General features: G+C 40.6%; 2 protein-coding genes across 2 annotated transcripts in view; one reads left to right on the top strand and one right to left on the bottom strand.

Moving 5' to 3' along the window:
* Positions 1–2,592, bottom strand: part of LOC134658821 (uncharacterized) — a 36,623-nt gene extending 34,031 nt beyond the window's left edge. The window contains exon 1 of the mRNA XM_063514484.1: positions 2,275–2,592. Within this exon, the coding sequence (XP_063370554.1) occupies positions 2,275–2,470 (196 nt within the window). The 5' untranslated portion in view covers positions 2,471–2,592. The remainder of the gene's footprint in view (positions 1–2,274) is intronic.
* Positions 2,593–16,220: 13,628 nt separating this feature from the next.
* Positions 16,221–23,075, top strand: LOC134658844 (methylosome subunit pICln-like). Its single transcript, XM_063514515.1, has 6 exons — positions 16,221–16,518; positions 17,398–17,538; positions 18,339–18,434; positions 18,942–19,072; positions 20,643–20,750; positions 22,921–23,075. Exons 1-6 carry the CDS (start codon positions 16,397–16,399, stop codon positions 22,947–22,949), a joined length of 627 nt encoding a protein of 208 aa, XP_063370585.1. The 5' UTR covers positions 16,221–16,396; the 3' UTR covers positions 22,950–23,075.
* The last annotated feature ends 435 nt before the right edge of the window (positions 23,076–23,510 follow it).

The following is a 23,510-nucleotide window of genomic DNA, read 5'->3' as shown; positions in this document are numbered from 1 at the left end:
GATAGGTATCGTAAGCGGAAATGCCCGTTTGCGTCTGTCTGTAGGTATAGGTATACGATAAAGTCAGAAATAATTATTGCGTTATTTTTTTTGAAGAATGTTGAATTTATTACTAGAGACAAACCAAAGAAAGTCTGCAGCGCTAGATTAAAAGTAGTTTTTAAAAATCAGTATGCGACAACACCACAGAAAATGGATTAAATAGTCTTGATACTTGTGAAATTTCTACCATATTTACCGTCTATGAAAAAATTAAGTAAATTTCATTCCAATAATAGATGTAACTATTAATATGTAGACATATACTAATATTGATAAATAATATTGGGAGAATGTGACATTTGGCTTCATCAAAATTAATAAGCTTTTGTAATATCCGCGACGGCGGTAAATAGGTACAGAGGGCTTACCGCGAACACCGAAGTTCTCAATATGCGAGCATCTTTCTCTTTTACTCCCATTAAGGCGTAATTAGATTGACAGAGAAATTACCCGCAATTTGCGAACTAAAGTTTTCGGAAAAACGAAATAAACCATTAAAACAATAAACATATATTAAAAATTAATTTTAGCTTTAACTAGTAGGTACCCATGCCGTGAGCATAAGCATGGAGGTTGTGGGTTCGAGCTCAAAACCCGGCTAGTACCAATGAGTTTCTCGAAATGTTAGAGGAAGTTCATAAGTATGCCTATACCTATTAGGTGTGTTCAATTTGCTGTGAAACCTTAGTCTAAACCAATATTATATTATCTAAGTAGGTACATATGGTGAAGTATTAAGATGTTTCATTCCACTTACCCGTCATCAACTCCAAATTTTGTAAACATTGTCGTTTTTCAGCTTGAATCGCCTCGTGCTGACTTTTTACAAGTGTAAAATTATTCGTCATGCGGAAAAGTAACTCCCGCACGGTTTTGTAAGGTTTCACCATGTTTATTCCGTTCATCACAAAACACAATGAATATTTAAACGATTTTGACAAACACATACCATAGTGCATGACGTTTACTGACTGCTTAAAAAACATTGTCATATGTAGTTTTTTAATTCGATGTCAAATTATTGCGCTGCAGACTTTCTTTGGTTTGTCTCTACGTATTTGTATTTACTATAAGCGATTCGTTTCATTAAAGAACTGATTAGCTTTATCAATGGGTAATTAAAAACAATGATAAATTATTTAATTATCACATTTGTGTCGACCCTTTAAAAAGGGTCCTTTATGTACCTAATAGCGCTTACGACATTTTAATGACGCCTACATAAATGCTACACTACGCGGCGTAAGTACCAAACTGCCAATTAAACATGTACCTACTTAAAAAAAAACAAGAACTCTTTATGGTTGTCATTATCAACCTATTTAAGAATGCTGCTTAATTAATATTAAGGGCATATCGTTAACTAATTATTTTTATCTGTACCTAAATCGTAATAGTCACGAAAATTTCTAAAAATTCTAAGACTCAAGAAGGAGGTACAGCTAGTTAATTTAATTTTAGACTTAATACGCATTAACTCGATTCTAAGTCAATACGTGTGCTTAAGCAGGTAGCCGCATTTTCCTCACGACAGGGGTAGGTTAGGTACTCATTAGTTATATAAAACGATGACGTAACATCAGGTAATAACATTCTCCAATTTCTATAATTATTCTTAAACTAGTACATTACATACATAAATAACTTGTCCATACAAGTAGTTTACTGCAATTTTGTTTACGAGTATTTTCATAAGTTATATTGCTACGCCGGGCAAGTCACGCAAGTTGACGCCCAGCGATAATACATAGTTATACCATTTACGTATATAGCGACGTTATCGTCGAGATTATAACGAAATACTATGTACTTTAAAACTCCCGCAAGCAAGTTGCATATTGTGAAAAACAAAACATTTTTAGATAGGTATATTCCTAAGTCATTTGTTTTTCACAAATAAGTAGCGAAAAACTGAAGATCTAGGAGGCGGCGAAAACAAATGATTCGTAATTTAAAATAATACAAAATGGCGGTGTGATAACATTTTCATAATAGCGCAAAGATACACCACGTGCCGGTACAATCGGACACGGTACGGAGCGTTATTTCGAAAGCCGTACTAAACGACGGTTCGAACAAAGAACACGCAGCGACAGAAGTCGACCGGTTGCGGAACGCCGCGCCCGCATGCGATAATAATCCAAAAATATGTATACACACTTCGCCTTATCACAACGGAATAAGGCGCAATAATGTGGACATATTTGACGCGGATAACTCGCGTGAACATACCAGCCGCAAACTTCTCCGTGAGCCCGAGAGCTGCGTACCCAGGAACCACGCTCGCGTACACCTCATCCCAGCACCTTGCCTTTTCAGCCCTGTCACCATTATTAGGATGGTTAGAATCAAACAGGCAAGGCCTCTTTTGTACTTCCGTTATAATCAGGTTGCTTTTTATCCCGTCTCCGTCTTTGGTTTTGACCATTTTTGTAATTTAAAATTCGGAAGTTCCAATTTTCACGCGCGTTCGAATTTCGAATTGCGTGCGTTTCGTTCGCGCAGGCACAGCGGTAACGTCCGAGCGCCCGCGTTAAACTGGCGGGACTAGCAAGTAGCAGCAGTTATTCTTATCGTATACAGAGCGCCAGCGAGTCTTCGCCTTCTGACTGACCAGTATAAACATGGCCTAGAAATCCTCAATAACTCGGAGCTCATGCTTATAATGGTTTATTCAAGGAGAGTAGCTTGTCAAGCGATGGGAAATCGTCTCAGCGCATCGGTCTCAACATGGCCGCGCCTGGGACGAAACAAATACTACCGTGATATGGCAAAATGGCGTATGTCTCTATAAAACCTATAGGCGGATACGACATTTTTGCTTAGAAACTCAGAATAGGTGCGAGCTCAGAGTTCGTTGCGATACCATCCTGTTAATAAATAAATAATAAGTACGAGCATTTGATTTTTTATTTCCATATTTTATATATTTTTTTAAATGTACATATGTACAAATTAACGTAAACGTAAAACGTAACGTCCAATGATGTGTAAAAATCTTATTTTTGTAAACACAAAAACCTTTGTGTGCGTAATTAAAATACGAATTTGGTTCCAAAAACATGTATACAATTTTCGCCTTATTGCAAAGGGTTTAGGTTGAAATTTGTGGAGATACCTTAGACGTAAACTAAAACGGAGGTGTTATGAAACGACGTTACTGGCCTTGATCAATTCGCAGGTTATTAATCGAGTTCTCCTATCGCGGCGTATATATTTTAGTTTCAATGGGCGGTGACCGAGTACTTATGACATGCGAACACCTACCTACTTATAAGAATAATCAACTTCATATTATGTCTTAAATTAATGTGACGACGACGAGGTTAAGTTTTACTTATATCACGCGTCAAATAAATTAGTAACGCGCACGTACACGTCACGCGTAAATTTAAAAATACTCATCTTAAGGTAGGTCTAAGTATGTACTAACTTTTTAGGGGTTACAGTACAGACATACAGAGAACGATATTTTGTATAACATCTTATCTTATAATTTAGGTACAGTCATAGAGAAAAAAATACATAGATTGCTCACTCCATACATCAGTTTTAGTACCAAAAAGACTATTAGCATCTAGCATCGAGTAGCGGAACTATCAGTACTGCTACTTGACAATAGATGTAGCACCGACCAGAAAGTCTTATGCTGTTGAGATAAGAGTTTCCGGTCGGTGCTACATCTATTGTCAAGTAGCAGTACTGATAGTTCCGCTACTCGATGCTAGATGTAGACACTGAAATTAATAGTCTGAACTGATGTATGGAGTGAGCACTCTTGTCTTATTATATTTCTCTATGGTACAGTCAACAAAACTATTAGTTTAGTACCCCTGCATACAAATAATATGCAGGGGTGCCAACTAGTAGCTATGCTGACTGTACTTTTGCATAGCCATCGTGAATTTATGTGAATTTTCATATCGACGGTGGAAATTTCAAATGTCGTAAGGGACATGTTGTCGTATGTCCCTTACGACATTTGAAATTTCTACCGTCGATATATTTTTGATATGCCTAATTGGCGACTACATGCTAATAGATAGTTATTCGTATAATAGCTAAGTATTTGACATTTTATGAATGGTATCAGTCGATCAGGTTTGTTTTGAGGATCAAATGTCTGTATGGGACCCATTGTCTTAAAGCAGTACAAAAGTCACAAAATGATGGTCTAAGTCTGGCACCCGCACTTTACTGACGAAACGCTTCATAGAAAATGGCAATACATCGTGACGTCATCATGTAACGTTAGAAGCCGTTTCAATGTATGGAAAACAAGGAAATTGCGATTTTGTCAGTGAAATATTGCGTTTATATACATGGTTGCTATACAATATTATTTTTAATAAAATGTAAGGAATCGAATGGTATCATTATTTTTTTCCTATTTGGAAGTTTAAAAAAAATATTTTTTTTTTATATTTTAAGGCCTTGTATTTTTTATTATTCCCATGTATATTTTTAAATTTCCAATGTATTGTGATAAATTGCTCATTTTCTATCTATTTAACTAGATTTAGTTATTAAATTCAACATGTGTCAAATACCCTATTATCAAGAAGGCACAGCGAGCTGCAAAAAATGTATGGCCACTTTATTAATGAATTCCATTCATAAAAGTGTCCATCAGTTATTTTGAAAAATATCTGTAATCTAAATCGAGTATCGACCAATCAATTCTAGACCTATAAATATCTAAACTTGAAACTTAAAGTTGAATAATAATTATAAATATCTAAACTTAAAGTTGAGAAATGCGACCTGCAGACTAGAAAGACATGCAATAGCACTAGACTTTTTTTTATTTATTTGATAGAATAGGGTGACTGTTATAGTTATTGGCCACTACATAGTAATTGGCTTTTCCGTAACAAATCAGAAAGAAACAAGCGAAATTAGCGAATATAGTGGCAGGCGTGGCTCACTCCGCGATTTCGTCGCGTCGCTACAAGTACATGCGGCCCACACCAATTTTGGTGTCTAGCCATAGTAGTTGCCGCGCACCGCTACGGAACGGGGACGCCTGCTCGCGCCTCTCATATCATATCTGTCGTTTTAGACGCGTTTTGTTAGAGAGTTAATCTTCTGTACCTAGGTACTATTATTTATTCTGTGATATAAAGTCTATTTTTAGGGTTCCGTACCCAAAGGGTAAAAACGGGACCCTATTACTAAGACTCCGCTGTCCGTCCGTCCGTCCGTCTGTCACCAGGCTGTATCTCACGAACCGTGATAGCTAGACAGTTGAAATTTTCACAGATGATGTATTTCTGTTGCCGCTATAACAACAAATACTAAAAACAGAATAAAATAAAGATTTAAGTGGGGCTCCCATACAACAAACGGGATTTTGACCGAAGTTAAGCAACGTCGGGCGGGGTCAGTACTTGGATGGGTGACCGTTTTTTTGCTTGTTTTGCTCTATTTTTTGTTGATGGTGCGGAACCCTCCGTGCGCGAGTCCGACTCGCACTTGGCCGGTTTTTTTATTCCGTAGACTGAAATGACATTTCATAGTATGAACATCATGTGTCATCTCATACTATGAAATGTCATTTTAGTCTACCGAATAAAAAAATAGACTTTAGTGGTCAGAAACAAGACAATGAAAATAATTCTGACCCGGCCTAACTTCACTTTGGGCCAGCGTGGGGACTATAGCCCAAGCCAACGAAGTAAGTACCTAAATATAAAAGTCACTCATTCTGACGAAAAAGTTACGTATCTTGTAATCACGCCAGATACCAACCATCCTGTTGCGAACGCAACCTTTATTTGTATAAAATCTCAATACCTATATTCCTAATGCAGTAGCTAAACGCGGCCGTCGGGCTCGGCTAGTATTCGGCAGCTTTTTCTTAAGCACCAATAGGAGCGCTCCACATACTTTGTATCGCGGCCAATTAGAGGCACCTAAATTTAAACCACCTTTTGTACTATTGAAATTATGCAAATCACTCTCTCATCAGCCTTCATACAATAACCACCACTTCTACATTTAACCGTTTTGGCAAGAACCCTTGTAAACCAGTACTTGGAAAATTATATCAGTTCACTATAAGAATTGAAGCTTTTTATTTGAGTCGTCGAGTTCCTGACCTGCACGGCGGCTACAATCCCTTTTCATGTGAAGATTACTGTAGATAGAGATAGTGAGTGATATCTACACAATGTGTGGAACTCGGGTAATTTTTAGGGTTCCGTACCCAAAGGGTAAAAACGGGACCCTATTATTAGGGTTCCGTACCCAAAGGGTAAAAACGGGACCCTATTACTAAGACTCCGCTGTCCGTCCGTCCGTCCGTCCGTCCGTCCGTCCGTTCGTTCGTCTGTCACCAGGCTGTATCTCACGAACCGTGATAGCTAGACAGTTGAAATTTTCACAGATGATGTATTTCTGTTGCCGCTATAACAACAAATACTAAAAACAGAATAAAATAAAGATTTAAGTGGCGCTCCCATACAACAAACGTGATTTTTGACCGAAGTTAAGCAACGTCGGGCGTGGTCAGTACTTGGATGGGTGACCGTTTTTTTGCTTGTTTTGCTCTATTTTTTGTTGATGGTGCGGAACCCTCCGTGCGCGAGTCCGACTCGCACTTGGCCGGTTTTTTAACTACTTATGTATAAAAATTACGTTAGCGACTGCGTAAATTCAATCGTAGTCCATCTCGCTCACTCTGATGTAGGTATTGGTGCGATAGAGCGGGAATGCCATCGAGTTCACGCAACGCCATCTGGTGTTAACGTACTAAAATGAAATAATGGAAACCTCTTTAGAGAAATGTATGTTGTACAATAGGGGGTATTACTGCAATGTTCTGCCGCCAGAGTGCAGCACTAGCACTAGCACCCATCGTAAACCATTACAGTAATTTATACACACTGTGCCTTGAACTGTTTTTTGACAAGTTTTCACAGACAATCAAATATGACATTGATACATCAAGGCGGTTTGTTTACAAAGGGCCTACCGGGAAAGCGAAAATCGACTCTCAGCTATCTGCCTCTTATATGCTCGAATATGCAAGAGTGATAGAGAGGTTAGATAACAAAATTTAGACTCTCTCGTTTGCGGTAGACCCTTAGATTGTGACGGATTGTGGAATTGGCGCCCCCTACGCAGAGTTTCGCGTAATATTCCCTATTCATTAGATTTTTCGCACTTAAAAAATAAAAAATAAAAAAAATAAAATAATTAAAAATAATAATACAATATTACGGCAAAACGGTAAAAAAGTATGAAACGATGATTACGAGGAGTCAAAAACGTGCAGCGGAGTCGACCAACAACGCACGCCCACCACCCCCGCCCGCCTCGTCCACTTCCTCGTCCGCATCGTCGTCAGGCGACGAGTTCGCAACGGCGCCTGACACAGACGGGTCCAGTGACGAGAGCGGGCCGCCGCCGCCGCCGCCACGACCACCTGCGCGACGAGGGCGGCCACCGCTGCCGGCACGCTTGGGGCCTGCGGGACATCCTGCCCCGCCCACGGCTCCCGCTGCCGGTGGTATAGTGCGACGCATGAGATGGACTCAACAAATGAACGAGAACGTCATGCGCGCCTATTATGGGGCTACAGAGGGGGGAACACAACTATCCGCCTATCGTTCAAGAATACTGCCTCTGTTTCAGGCTCTTGAACCCACCATCACCGTGTCGGAGCAGCGATTATCGGATCAGGTGCGCGTCATTCAGCGGCTAAAGCGGTTGGATGACTCGACACTTGATCGGCTTCGCCTGGAGGCTCTCTCTGCTTGCGCGGCCTCCACCTCGGCGCGGGACCCGCCCGCGACGTCGCCGGATCCGGTGCCGACACCCGACCAGGCACCGAGGGCACCGCGGGTGGATCTCAACGCCGACGAGGAGGAGATCGCGCAGTGTGTGAGTAGTACAGCCAATGAGCAATTGAGGAGGACTCTGGATGAGGCGATTACGCAGTATCGCTCCACTCCCAACACTAGGCCACGATTACCACGTTTGCCTATGAATAGACGCAATCTAGCGCTAATGGGAGCCCTAAACGCTTTACTAGAGCCATATCTACGGACTAGTAAAGATTTAGATGATACGCACGCGTTCATGTATTGCGGAGCCATCGCGGCGTGCCGTGTTGCACGAGTCAAGCTTCCGGACTCTGAACGTGCACCTAGGACCGACGGAGGTGCCCCCGCATGGCAAATACGGATCGAGCGACGTATCAGCTCTTTTAGGACTCTTATTGCAAAGCTGATCTGCTTTAGGGGGGGCAATAACCGCCCCCGAGTAATGCGCTTTGTAAACCAGGCGTTCGCGGGGACGGATATCAGGCCCCGCGACTACATGGCCAACGTTACGGAGCGCATTGACTTTCTAAAGCAGAAAGTCTATGCATGGGCAAACCGTATTCGCCGCTACAGAGAGCGTGTGGATCGATTCCAGCAGAATCGTCTTTTCCAGAGTGACCAAAGGAAGGTGTACCGAAAGTGGGAGGAAACCAACCTTCGTGAGTCCGACACGCAGCCGCCGGATCCTACTGTCATGACTGACTTCTGGCGTAGCATCTGGTCGGTGCCTGTCGGACACACCGAGGGGAGTTGGATGAATGTTGTCGAGCGTGAGTGCGAGTCCATCGAACCTATGGGGGTAGTCACTATCACCCCCGATGACGTAAGTTGTGCCATCCGCACGACCCAGAACTGGAAAAGTCCTGGGCCAGATGGATTGCACAACTTCTGGCTAAAATGGTTCCGATGCTCGCACTCCTGCTTGGCAGCACAATTTCAACAAGCCCTCGAGCTTGGTTCTCTCCCACCTTCCTTAACAACTGGTGTCACCTTCCTGCTCTTCAAGTCCGGTAGTACCACGGAAGCAAAAAACTACAGACCCATCACATGCTTGCCTACACTCTACAAGCTCCTTACATCCATTTTGAGAGCAAAAATCAACGCGCACATTGTCGCAAATAATATTTTGGCTTCCGCTCAAAATGGATGTAGGGTTGGGTCCCGTGGTACTAAAGAGCTCCTCCTCATAGACATGACCATATGCCAACAAATCCGGCGGAACAAGGGGGCCCTCTCAGCCGCTTGGATTGACTACAAGAAGGCCTATGATTCGGTGCCTCATTCATGGCTGGGGAGGGTCTTAGAGCTGTATAAAGTTGATGCAACTTTGAGAGCCTTCCTAAGCGCGTGTATGGGGCGGTGGACCACAGTCCTTCGTCAACCAGGAGGCGGGAATGACCGCTCTGGTCCGCAGGATTTTATAAGGATTGAGCGAGGAATCTTTCAGGGTGACAGTCTGAGTCCCCTGTGGTTCTGCCTAGCTCTGAATCCCCTCAGCACCCTGCTGAAAGATTTGGGACTAGGTTGCCGGCTTCGGAGAGAGGGTGAAGTCATTTCTCACCTTCTGTACATGGATGACCTCAAATTATTTGCACCAAATAACCAAGACTTGTTGGACCTACTGAAAACTACCGAAGTCTTCAGTAGTGCCATCAACATGGAGTTTGGTGTCGATAAATGTGCGGTTATACATGTAGAGCGGGGGAGGGTTGTAAATTCAACAAATTTACAACTCTCTGAGACAATGGCTTTCAGATCTATCTCTGAATCAGAAACCTATAAATACCTTGGTATGTCACAGTCGTTGGGTATTGAGGACGAGGGTATTAGACGGTCGGTGAAGGGGCGCTTTTTCAGTCGGCTCACAAAAGTCCTTAACAGTCTTTTGTCAGGAGGCAACAAAGTGCGCGCCTTCAACGCCTGGGTAATGCCCCTACTCACATACTCCTTTGGCATACTAAGGTGGACTCAGACCGAGCTGGACGCCCTGGATCGGAGGGTCCGATCACTGCTCACCGCACATCGCATGCTACACCCACGCTCGTCAGTTATGAGATTGTACATCCCACGGAAATGTGGAGGCCGAGGCTTCCTAAACGCCAAGGATCTCCACAACCGCGAGGTGTACAATCTCAGGAATTATTTCCTTAACAACGAGTGTGGGATGCATCGTGATGTGGTGGCAGTAGACAGGAACCTCACGCCGCTCTCCTTGGCAAACGAGAACTGGCGCAAACCTGTGGTACTAAGTACTGCGGATCGCAAGGCGGCATGGGAGAGTAAGGTGCTACACGGGCGGTTCTACAAGGCCCTCACGGGACCCGATGTGGACCTGCTCGCGTCGGTGAACTGGCTACGATTCGGGGACCTCTTCGGAGAAACCGAGGGTTTTGCCTGTGCAATTGCGGACGAAGTAATGATGACGAACAACTATCGGAAATATATCCTGAAGGACGGTACGGTCGACATTTGTCGGGCATGCCGCCGTCCCGGAGAGTCACTCAGGCATATCATTTCCGGTTGTTCTCATCTTGCTAACGGCGAGTACTTGCACAGACATAATCTCGTAGCCAGGATTATTCACCAACAGCTTGCTCTTCTATACGGCCTTGTGGACCGCGAAGTACCGTACTACAAGTATTCACCTGTGCCAGTTCTCGAGAATGGTCGTGCCACGCTCTATTGGGATCGATCTATTATCACTGACAGGACTATTGTAGCCAATAAGCCTGATATTGTGATAATAGATCGAGCGCAACGCCGGGCCGTGCTCGTTGACATCACCATCCCCCATGATGAGAATCTCGTGAAAGCCGAGAAGGACAAGTCCAGTAAGTACCTAGACTTGGCTCACGAGATAACCGCCATGTGGGATGTTGATTCGACGATCATTGTCCCGATAGTTGTTTCAGCGAACGGTCTAATAGCGAAGAGTCTCGACCAACATCTTGAGAGACTCTCGCTAGGTGGTTGGATCAAGGGCCAGATGCAGAAGGCGGTGATCTTGGACACGGCGCGGATAGTCCGCCGGTTCCTCTCTCTGCGGCCCTGACCACCGGTAGCTTGGGCCCTGCCCCGCTGCCGGCGGCATTCTAGGTTAGGTTTTTTATAATGTGTTTATATGTATTTTTTATTGTTTTGTAAGTGTTTTTATATTTTACTTTTATATTCATATTATAAATAACCTAACGTAAGAGGAAAGATGAATAAAGGAATAATAATAAAATATAAAAAAAAATAATTAAATAATTAAAAAATAATTAAAAAATAAAATAATTAAATATTATAGGACATTCTTACACAGATTGACTAAGTCCCACATTAAGCTCAAGAAGGCTTGTGTTGTGGGTACTCATACAACGATATATACAAATACATAAATACATAGAAAACGCCCAAGACTCAGGAACAAACATCTGTGCTCGTCACACAAATAAATGCTCTTACCGGGATTCGAACCCAGGACCGCGGCTTCACGGGCAGGGTCACTACCCACTAGAGCAGATCAGTCGTCAAAACCATAGAGAAATATAGTAAGACAAGAGTGCTCACTCCATACATCAGTTCAGACTATTAATTTCAGTGTCTACATCTAGCATCGAGTAGCGGAACTATCAGTACTGCTACTTGACAATAGATGTAGCACCGACCGGAAAGTCTTATCTCAACAGCATAAGACTTTCCGGTCGGTGCTACATCTATTGTCAAGTAGCAGTACTGATAGTTCCGCTACTCGATGCTAGATGCTAATAGTCTTTTTGGTACTAAAACTGATGTATGGAGTGAGCACTCTATGTATTTTTTTCTCTATGGTCAAAACTTAGCTTCAAAACTTACCTTAGCGCTTGTGAGCTCTACGGTGCTGACTCCACAATGTCCGTGAGGCAAATCTGAAAAAAAAAATCAATGTTATTATATGTTTATCTGTACACTAACCTAAGATGATAGTTCCATTGTATCAATTACTCGACGACCGGTCTGGCCTAGTGGGTAGTGACCCTGCCTGCTAAGCCGATGGTCCTGGGTTCGAATCCCGGTAAGGGCATTTATTTGTGTGATGAACACTAATATTTGTTCCGGAGTCATGGTTGTTTTCTATGTATATAAGTATGTATTTATCTATATAAGTATATATATCGTTGCCTAGGACCCATAGTACAAGCTTTGCTTAGTTTGGGGCTAGGTTGATCTGTGTAAGATGTCCCCCAATATTAAAAAAAAAAAAAAAATTATGTACTGAAATGACACTTCAGACAAGACATACCTAAGGCGCACTGACAGTCAAGTAAATACCTGGCATGACAGCGATCGCAGGCCAAGTCCCCGTCTCGATGGACGAACTTCTGGTGACGCCGCAATGACGCAAGCCGCAGGAACCGCTTGCCGCATGACGCACATGCGTGTTGCCGTGTCGCACCGTGTGTACGCATGTGAACTGACAGGCTGGTGACAAATTAATGAGTTTAAAACTGACAATAATGGCACCAACTGCTTTGGAACAAAACAAAAGTTATGGTTTTTTTGGATTTTTAAGCGATGGCAGCGCCATCTGCGTCATAATTATATTAAAACTTCTGTAAACTCATACTTACTTAGTATACACAGAATAAATAATAGTACTAGGTACAGAAGGTTCACTCTCTAACAAAACGCAAGGACAGATATGACCGCTAGGTGGCGCAAGCGCGAGCAGGCGTCCGTTCCGTAGCGGTGCGCAGCAACTACGTCTATTACGACAGATATGACCGCAACTACTATGGCTAGACACCAAAATTGGTGTGGGCCGCATGTACTTGTAGCGACGCGACGAAATCGCGGAGTGAGCCACGCCTGGCGGTCTAGCATGAGTTGCGTTGCATCTTGGCCATCTTGCGCGACTTCAAGTATGGTATGGAGTCGCGCGCAAGAACGCAACTCATGCTAGACCGCCTGGTAATACTAAGGTATAAGGCCCATCCATCACTGATCTGATGAATGGAGTCAGTGAAGGACTATGTTTTGAGCCTACACCCTGATTAACGTATATAGTGTATACTAAAGTCTATTTTTTTATTCCGTAGACTGAAATGACAGTTAATTGTATGAACATGAAATGTCATTTCATACTATTAACTGTCATTTCAGTCTACCGAATAAAAAAATAGACTATAGGTATAGGTAGGCCCATGACTGGAGTCAGTATACGAATATGTTTTGAGCCCTACACCCCAACAGACCCTCAGGATGAAAAGAAATTATACTTACTCAGTCCGCCGACTGAGCCACTTGTCACAAACCGCACACTGCACCTTACTCCCGTGAACAGCGGAGTGCCTCTTCAATAGATATGGTGCTGTGAAACCCGCTCCGCACTCCTCACAAATGTACTTGGTGGTGGCGCAGTGGACTTTGCGAATGTGAGCCTTTAGAAGTGTTTTTGTGTTGAATGTTTGTGAGCAGGTTGACTAAAAACATAAACATATTAAAAGTTGATTATGGTAAATAAAGATGTGTAGAATAGAAGGGATGGTTAAACAAATGTAATCTAGAGATATTAAGGCTCTAAAATTTGACATCAATATGAAGTAATAATTAATGTAGATTTCGTCGCGTCGCAAGAAGTACGTACAAGTACATCCGTCCCACACCAATTTTAGTGGCTAGCCATAGGCCGCGCGTGGCGCTTGCGCCACCTAGCGGTCATATCTGTCCTAATCGTAACAGACGCGTTTTGTTAGAGAGTGAATCTTCTGTACCTAGTACTATTTGAGGAGTGTCTTTTCAAAAGGGTTTATTTTTTCTTAGCGGTAGTTCTAGAGAGAACCTTGCTCAAGAAAACTTAAGGTCCAATTTAGAAATAGATTCCCAGAAAAAATAAACCCTTTTGAAAAGACACTCATTTTATTCTGTGGTTAAGGCACTTTTTGGCGACAAAAAACAATGTGAAGAAATCAAACTACACTCAATAAGGCCTAGTTCTTAATTGTTTTTTTTTTATTAGAAAGTCAGATGGCAGTAAAACTTTTGTATAGACCATAACTAAAAATATTAAAAAAGTAGTGCCTATAATTTGTTGTTGTTTAATATCTAATATCTGGGAGACCGAGCTTTGCTCGGAAAACATATAAAAACACAAATATTCGCGTTTTCCCAGAGACAAAACCTAGCTAGATCGATTTTTCACCCCCGAAAACCCCCATATAGCAAATTTCATCGAAATCGTTAGAGCCGTTCTCGAGATCCCCGAAATATATATATGTACATATAAATAAATAAATATGCAAGAATTGCTCGTTTAAAAGTATTAACTTACCATGGGACACTCCAAGCAGCCATCTTTGATATCCATAAAATATTTATTCCTTTTGCCAGGTCTAGTCTTCACTATGACATTGTCAACAAATTGTATTTCTCCCAAATCTTCCTGTTCACCTGTTAAAATCAATTACTAATTAGAAAATACTTCATGCAAATGTATATTTATCACTACTTTAAATTTTATAAGTATTATAACATTCCCACACTAATTTCAAAACTAGAACTGAGATACAGTGGCCAACTTTAATGCCTTAAAGTTACCCAACAAAGTGAAAAAAAGTTGCTCAATCTCTTTAGCGCCACTTGCACCATTCCACTAAAAACCTGGGCTTAACACCGGGTTAGTAGTGTGGTGCAAGTGGCCCTTAAACAAATAAAATGTTTTTTAATAATAATTTGAGCCTATATACGTCCCACTGCTGGGCACAGGTCTCTATGCGCGAGAGGGCTCGGGCTATAGTCCCCACGCTAGCCCAATGCGGATTGGGGACTTCACATACACCTTTGAATTTCTTCGCAGATGTATGCAGGTTTCCTCACGATGTTTTCCTTCACCGAAATGCTAGTGGTAAATATCAAATGATATTTCGTACATAAGTTCCGAAAACTCATTGGTACGAGCCAGGATTTGAACCCGCAGTGTCCGGATTGAAAGTCGGACGTCATATCCACTCGGCCACCGCCGCCGTTTTTTTTTAATTCATCAAAAATTAAACTTAACATAAGAACATGTTTGTTATTCCAACTTTTTATAATTACATTTACCCGGTTCTTCTGTATTAGTTTCCCCATGGTTTATAGACTCAGCAAATACTACTTGGTCCAGCCGGTAGTATTTAGCTTTTGAGATGTCCTCAGAATTTTCAGTAAAGCAGCTAGAATCCTGCTCCAAAATTGATAGCTTCATCTCCTAAATAAATAAAGAGAACAATAATTCAACAGACAAGACAGTAATTTTTCCACTTTTTAATTTATTCTAAGCTTAATAATTCAACAGTTAGTGAGAAATGGTTACTTGGGATTCTAGTTGGTAAATAAGGGAACTTACATCTTTATTTTCAATATGATTTTCAGAGCTACTTTTGTCTTCATCAATTATTTCCTCAACATTCACGAAATGATAACTTGAGTCCTTCATTTTAGTATCTTAGGAACAGTGTATTTGCTTCAGAAAATACTTTATTTATGAATGTAATACATAGCAAATCGCTGTTAGCAATTCTGCTGTTTGTTTGGATGTTCAATATATTATTTATATTTGTATTTCTACATTTTCTTGATTTTCTACTTCAGCAAATTCGACAGACGAATATTGAGATTATGAGGCGAATGACACTTCGACTTGACAACTAAAAACTCATGTTACCAACTTACCACTGTCTAAATATGCTAAAAAAATCAAAACAAAAATTAAAACCACTTACATTACTTGAATAATTAAAATGAAAATAAATTAAATTATAAATGTCAATGCTTAAAAAGAAAATAAACATTAGAAAACTTTATTATACAGTTGATATATGACATAGTTCGACAAGAAAAGAGTTGAGAAATATACTTGGTCAACCAGATCTTGACAGTAGAAAAAGGCGGCAAATTTGAAAAATGTAGGCGCGAAGGTATATCGTCCCATAGAAAATTTGTATTTCGCGCCTTTTTTTACTGACGGGATTTGGTTGACCAGCTATATTTTAGAATTCCGGTATATTTCAAATTATGGCGACACAGAAACGGAAGTGCGTTCTCGTTGCCGGTAATGTAGTTTACGCTTTAAACTTTTTTTGATTGGTCATTATTTTTCGGCGTTTAGTTAATGCTTTACGTAAATCACGTATGCTTAATCAAGAATGATATATAATATTGGATATAATATTTTATTTTTAAACTAGATAACCTAATTACGCAAAACCATATTTTTTGTTTGTTTTTATTGTATTTTTATTTATTTCTTTTTATTTATAAATGCAAAACATAAAACGAACAAATAACTAAACGTTTCTAAGACAAACAAAGAAACGAATAAAAAATGACTTTTTAACGTAATAGAAAACATGCTTACTATTATTAACAAAAACTATTGATGCAAAACGATAATCGCTGAGAGAAAAACGTGTTCCCACGAATTTGTGAAAGTTTACACGCTTTTCTATTGTTCACGATCTTTTAAACTTACTTACCTTATAAGTTGTTCATTTCACCTTATTGATATAACACTCAGTGTGGTCAAAATGGTTGTAGTTTCCTCAACCTTTTCGGCTCCCGTTGAAGGGGTACTGTCTCAAACTCCGGGCACGAAACTCCTGGTTGATGGTCAAGAACTAGGCACAGCTACATTATACATCACAGAACAGTAAGTTTTCCTCTATACGCTGTACTGTTTGGTCTAGGTGTTCCACGTTTTCTTACATATACCGATTTGTTTATATTAACCTTAATTGAAAGAAAAATCAAGTGTATTTTATTTTGAAGTATATGAGACATGGAGACCATGTAGTTAAACAAAGTATTTTTTTGGATGGCATTAAACTAAACTTTAGAATAAATAAATAGCAAATTCATCAAATATTGTAAAATAGAAAAGAAATCCATCATGTTGTTATTGTACTTCAATCCCAAAATAACAATGTCGTTATGCCCCTTTGTCTCGGAAAGGAAGGACATTCTATATTTATGTATATTATTTACCTACAGTATTATTTTGCCAAAACTCATTTGTCATAGTAGTGTGAGAAACAAGGATGTTTTAGAGTGTTTCACTAAAGTGTCTCTTATTTGATTTTACATTGAGAATGTAAAAAAAATTAGGTGTAGAACTTTATTTTTTCTCAAAGTAATTAAACATTTAGCTTTAGAGAAACTTAACTATACCGTGTGCGTGCATACTCACTTACAAAGCTCTTAACAGTCTTAACTAAAACTTAAAAAGAAATAAATTGGCTTTCTTATATCAATAGTTTGTTAACAGTACCACAGAATATATAGTACTAGGTACAGAAGATTCATTCTAACAAAACGCGTCTGTTACGATTACGATAGATATGACCGCTAGGTGGTGCAAGCGCCACGCGCGGGCTATGGCTAGCCACCAATATTGGTGTGGGACGGATATACTAGTAGGTAATTGTTGCGACGCGACGAAATCGCGGAGTGAGCAACGCCTGACAGTACTGACACTGGGGGTATATGATGTTTGTTACAAGTTACTACATTTTTGATGTTTTTTTATTAGTAATGTAGTGTGGGGTGGCGGAGTTGGCGCCAATGGTGGAGCGTCGGCCACCATCTCCCTGCTGTACCCCAACATATCGCTGCACGCCATCCAGCGGGAGCCTGTGCCTGCGCTGTTTGTGGTGCTCGGACATGAACTCAGGTATGATCAAGCACATTCAGGCAAACACTAAGTATAAGTTTACAGCTATAGCCAAGACACTTATACTGTTAATAGATATGTAGTCAATATGATAAAATTAGTACACTTGTATTACACACATTATATACTTTTCGAACTATCTATATAATTAAACATAAGTACATAGTATGTAGGTATTACTAAGTTACATAGAGATTTTAAATAATCCTGATACTACGTTGTAGGGACGGCCACTTGTCTGCAAATATGTCTGCGTTTTGGACTGTAGCTATGAAGTTGTTTAGTAATGGCTCCATAAATACTGGTGGTTGACCAGTATATTTTGGAATGGTTGCTTAATATAGGATGGCGTGGAAGGATCTTGTGGTGGCCCTATGCACCTCCGGGTGCCCTAGGAAAACAACAAAGCCTTTTGAACAATATCAAAATGAATTCTCACTGTTGAACAATTTGAGTGAAATACCTCTGGTTTCACTTATTATACAGTATAAACATACAATCATTATAGTATTTCTACAAAAAAGTGAACAAATGGTGTACTGAGCAAATTACTTTAAGAAAACCGGCATAATTAAAGAACTAGCATGAAATATTATATAGAGTAGCTGTTTTTTTAGTTAATTTAGTTAGTACAGTCAGCAGCAGAAGTTGCTAAGCGGGCCAGGTGTTCAAAATGATCTTGACGCGACTTTATTTTTATGTGAATAAGAGTGTGTCAAAATAATTTTGAACACCTCGCCCGCTTAGCAACTTCTGCTGCTGACTGTACACTCTATTTCTGACCATTTATATTTTCCCAGGCTTCCAGAGTTAAACCAGGCAGCAGGTGATGCCAATGAGGAGGACGATGATGATGATGAGTTTGATGCTGACGACCCGCCCTCCACAAATCTGCTGTGAGTATACACCATACCATCTCTTCTTATTACCCAACTGTGGCTAAGCCAAAAAAGGAGCCATGTATTTGAAAAAAAGTTTTACATACAAAAATTCTACTTGCTATATTTTTTTGTGTAACGATTTTTAGTAACGAAAACTAGTATAGCCTGTCCGTTTTCTAATATCAAGTTCGCCATAGATTTACTATGGCGTAAGTACTTGATCTTAGAAATCGGACAGACTTATTATTACCAGACATGGATGTATGTTAAGTACGTATACGTAAATTCAAGCAAAGTTTCATATAATTTAAGTATGTATTTCATAGAATCGAATCGAAGTCAGCGGCTTTTTGGCGGCGGGATCGCGTGACTTAAATAAAATTTAAGCAAATAGCAGATTTTTGCCCAAAAAGACATTAAACAATGGATCAAAAGAGAGTAGATACAACATAAATTTTTTTAACCTATTAAAGCGGCGTGTCCTTAAATCTGTTAAATAATTACCATTCAAATCAAACCCAGGTTCGTCCCTCAGAACGAGTCAGACCTCCAGCCCATGTACCAGGCCATGATTCAAGGACAGACCCTACACCCGGACCCTGAAGCTGACCTCGACGAGGACCCTTACATGGACGGCGAGGAATTTGATGAAGGTATGTGCCATCTGACCCCTACTGCTCTAGGATCCTCAGAACGAGTCAGACCTCCAGCCCATGTACCAGGCCATGATTCAAGGACAGACCCTACACCCGGACCCTGAAGCTGACCTAGACGAGGACCCTTACATGGACGGCGAGGAATTTGATGAAGGTATGTGCCATCTGACCCCTACTGCTCTAGGATCCTCAGAACGAGTCAGACCTCCAGCCCATGTACCAGGCCATGATTCAAGGACAGACCCTACACCCGGACCCTGAAGCTGACCTAGACGAGGACCCTTACATGGACGGCGAGGAATTTGATGAAGGTATGTGCCATCTGACCCCTACTGCTCTAGGATCCTCAGAACGAGTCAGACCTCCAGCCCATGTACCAGGCCATGATTCAAGGACAGACCCTACACCCGGACCCTGAAGCTGACCTAGACGAGGACCCTTACATGGACGGCGAGGAATTTGATGAAGGTATGAGCCATCTGACCCCTACTGCTCTAGGATCCTCAGAACGAGTCAGACCTCCGGAAGAATGCCATATGACTTTGACCCATGTCCTTTCACTGATATGTGTTAAAATTGTTAAATATCAAACGATGTCGCCAACGCCATCTACCCGACTATAGGCCAAAGGCGTGGCGCCGTCTATTCGAGCATAACTTTTTCTTGAATTCTGAGGCACGTTTTTTCCTTACACTTTATTATACTAGCGACCCGCCCCGGCTTCGCACGGGTTAACAAATTATACATAAACCTTCCTCTTGTATCACTCGATCTATTAAAAAAAACCGCATCAAAATCCGTTGCGTAGTTTTAAATATCTAAGCATACATACAGAGGGTGGGAAGCGACTTTGTTTTATACTATGTAGTGGCGGAACATATTCATTTCATTTTCATTTATTTATTTCTTTAACAATAATACATTGTGTTAGAAAACTTATGAACTAATTACATGCTTATAATTTAATTAAACTTAGTATGATGGGACATGTCAGCAAATAAATAAATTTCAAATAATAATTTAAACAATGAATAACAAGTCACAAGTAAAAATAAAATAATATAATGTCAAATATAAAACGTTGAAAACTCATAATTTTTAATACTACGTACAATTAAATAAATATTTGATAACATGTCAATTCATACAAAAACAAAATACTTAACTTAACGAACCACATGTCAAAATTAAATTAAATAGATTCATTGTTGTATTGGAAAAACTCTTCGACTGAATAAAAACATTTTGCTAGCAAAAATGACCTTAATTTATTTTTAAATATGAATAGGTTAGAAACTGCTTTGAGTTCTGTGGGTAGCCTATTAAAAACTTTGATAGCCTGGTACCGAGCACAGTACTCCGTGACCTTTAGCTTTGGTGTAAAGGGGCGGTTCAGGTTTTTTGTCCTAGTTGCCAGTCTGATCGCCCGAGCCTCTACAGTTTCACTACTTGTCAGAGATTTTACTAAGTCCGTACAGTCCATCCGTACATATATCTTTGATGGAACTTAAAAACATGAAACGTGCTTCGCTCGGACGATAAATAAGATGTAATATATTCTTTACAGGAGACGAGGAGTTTGAAGATGCCGAAGAAAGCAACGCGACCCCTGAAGACGCCGCGGCGAGACTCCGGACGCTTCGCTTAGAGCACGCCAACGGAACACATGCAGATGGTAAGCAAAACGCTGTTTTTAGGGTTCCGTACCCAAAGGGTAAAAACGGGACCCTATTACTAAGACTCCGCTGTCCGTCCGTCCGTCTGTCACCAGGCTGTATCTCACGAACCGTGATAGCTAGACAGTTGAAATTTTCACAGATGATGTATTTCTGTTGCCGCTATAACAACAAATACTAAAAACAGAATAAAATAAAGATTTAAGTGGGGCTCCCATACAACAAACGTGATTTTTGACCGAAGTTAAGCAACGTCGGGCGTGGTCAGTACTTGGATGGGTGACCGTTTTTTTGCTTGTTTTGTTCTATTTTTTGTTGATGGTGCGGAACCCTCCGTGCGCGAGCCCGACTCGCACTTGGCCGGTTTTTAGTATTTGTTGTTATAGCGGCAACAGAAATACCTACATCATCTGTGAAAAATTCAACTGCCTAGCTATCACGAGATACAGCCTGGTGACAGACAGACGTACAGAGGTTTTGTAATCGTCAAATCATCAAAAATCGTCAAAAATAGATGACGTAATTTATGAACAGCCCCAAAGGAAAAAACGGAACCCTTATAGGATCACTCGTGCAGTTGTCTGTCTGTCCGACCATTCCCCCCCCCCCCTTTATCTCCGAAACTACTCGGTCTAAAATTAAAACAGGAAAACCTATTAGAAGTGTGCAGTCAAGCGTGAGTCGAACTTAATGTACGGAACCCTTGGAACCCGAGTCCTACTCGCACTTGGTCGGTTTTTTATTTTATAAAATTGGGCTGGGGAGCGTTCAAGTATTACGTAACGAATTTAGGGGGAGGGGGGTCTTGTAAAACGTTACGATGCGTTACAGGGGCGGGAGGGGGGGGTTTGAACTACGCGTTACGTAACATTGTTATTAATAATATTAACGCGATTAAAACAATAACAAAGGTATTTTAGCGACTTTCCGGTACTTTACGCCACATAATTGTGGCCTTTAGGTAAAAAAATGGACACTTGGTGGCAGTGGCGGCGCGTCAAACATATCCATAGGCAAGCCGGGGCTAATTTGGCTTACATATTTCCTTTTAGGGCTTCCAAATACCGGACTTCTCACAATACCGGTATTAATACCGAAACTGTCTTCATCAATACCGGGATCCCTGGATCCCGGTATTGGATATGAATCGCTTAAAAATATATAGTTTTATTAAAAAGGGGAATTAGAAAGGCTCACTGGAATACCAGATATGTCCTAAAAGCTATTACAACAATAAACAATCAATGCCGCCATCTGCAATAATTTTATTTCACACTCCAGGTTGGCAATAATTTTATCCAATTTGTTGACTTCACCTCACCAGTCACATTTGTAGTCCAACTTAACCAACCAGACAACATATTTTCAAATTTCCGTCAAAATTGGTTTGGCTTTATTACAGTTATCCTTGCTCTTTCGTTTTTTTTTGATAAAATTATAAGAACTAATTATGTTAATGTTAATGTCACTATCATCATATTCATCACTCACATAACTTCAGGATTCATCCACCACCAACCACCAAATATTTATCTGACGCATTAGGCAACGATCTTGTTTCAATAATAAAATGCGGGCTAGAGACCAGTTAGGCAACGATTTTGATAGCATACGCAGTACGCAGTGCAAGTGTTATTTGTACATCATAATTTCATAAAAGTTTGACGTTTAATATAACACTTGCACTGCGCGTGCTATCAAAATCGTTGCAGACTTTTCTTGGTCTAACTCTAGGTGCGTCTGACGTTTACTAGGCTTTTTGATACAGCCAAATATAATGGATTTAAAGGGTTTATACTGCGCATTTCCCTCATTTTTTAAAATACCGGGATCCCGGTATTGTCTTTAAAAATACCGGTATTGAAAAATGCGTTTAAAAAGACGGGATCCCGAGATCCCGAAATACCGGGATCCCGGTATTGGAAGCCCTATTTCCTTTACAACTCTGCTCAAGCCTCAAACGTCCAAAAACGGGCAAGCCGGTGGGAATCGGCTTTTATGGACGCGCCGCCTCTGCTTGGTGGTTACGTAACGTTTTACTAGGGGGGGGGGGGGTACAGAAAAACGTTACGGCGCGTTATATGGGGGGGAGGGGGGTCAAAAATGTCCAAAAATTGCGTTACGTAATACTTGAACGCTCCCCTGTCAAAAATACCTTTTTTTTTTCAGAGGCTGAAGATGAAATAGCAGACGAGTGAACCTAAAAAGGTTATTAGCTTTTTTAATTTTTCAATATAAAGTTAACAATGATGTAGGTGTCAGTAACTAAAGATTACTCTACGCAGTCGTTATTTGACTGGAAAAACATGAAAACTTTTTAAAATACCTCTACATCCATTCGGATCTTTAAAAAATGTAATTTTAACACATACACTGCCAGCGCTACGGGCGTAGCGGATTACGTGGTTTATCTGCTTTGTAGCGGAAAGCATGGCGAAGTGGAAATTATGTCAAGTTCGGCACAGAGTTTACTTTGAAGGAAGACACAAAAATATCAACTGGCAAGGGATACGACCATACTACTGATTTACGATACTAGTGCGGAAAAGAGGAAAATCGACACGAGTTGCGAATTACCTATTCGCACGCGTATCGTACAACGTTTTACAGTACATATGCCACTTTAAAGTTTCGACATACGCACAAAAAGTGCTATTTTACGCACTAGTGCGGAAAAGTAGCACCATATGTACTGTAAAATAACATTTTGTATCTATGGAATTTACAGCTACTAGACAATCAAGTGTTTTTGTTGTTTA

This window comes from Cydia amplana, chromosome 23 (genome assembly GCF_948474715.1).
Source record: "Cydia amplana chromosome 23, ilCydAmpl1.1, whole genome shotgun sequence".
In the NCBI taxonomy this organism is placed as follows: domain Eukaryota; kingdom Metazoa; phylum Arthropoda; class Insecta; order Lepidoptera; family Tortricidae; genus Cydia; species Cydia amplana.
The sequence above is the reverse complement of the archived record's forward strand: the minus strand, read 5'-3'. Positions and strand labels throughout refer to the sequence as shown.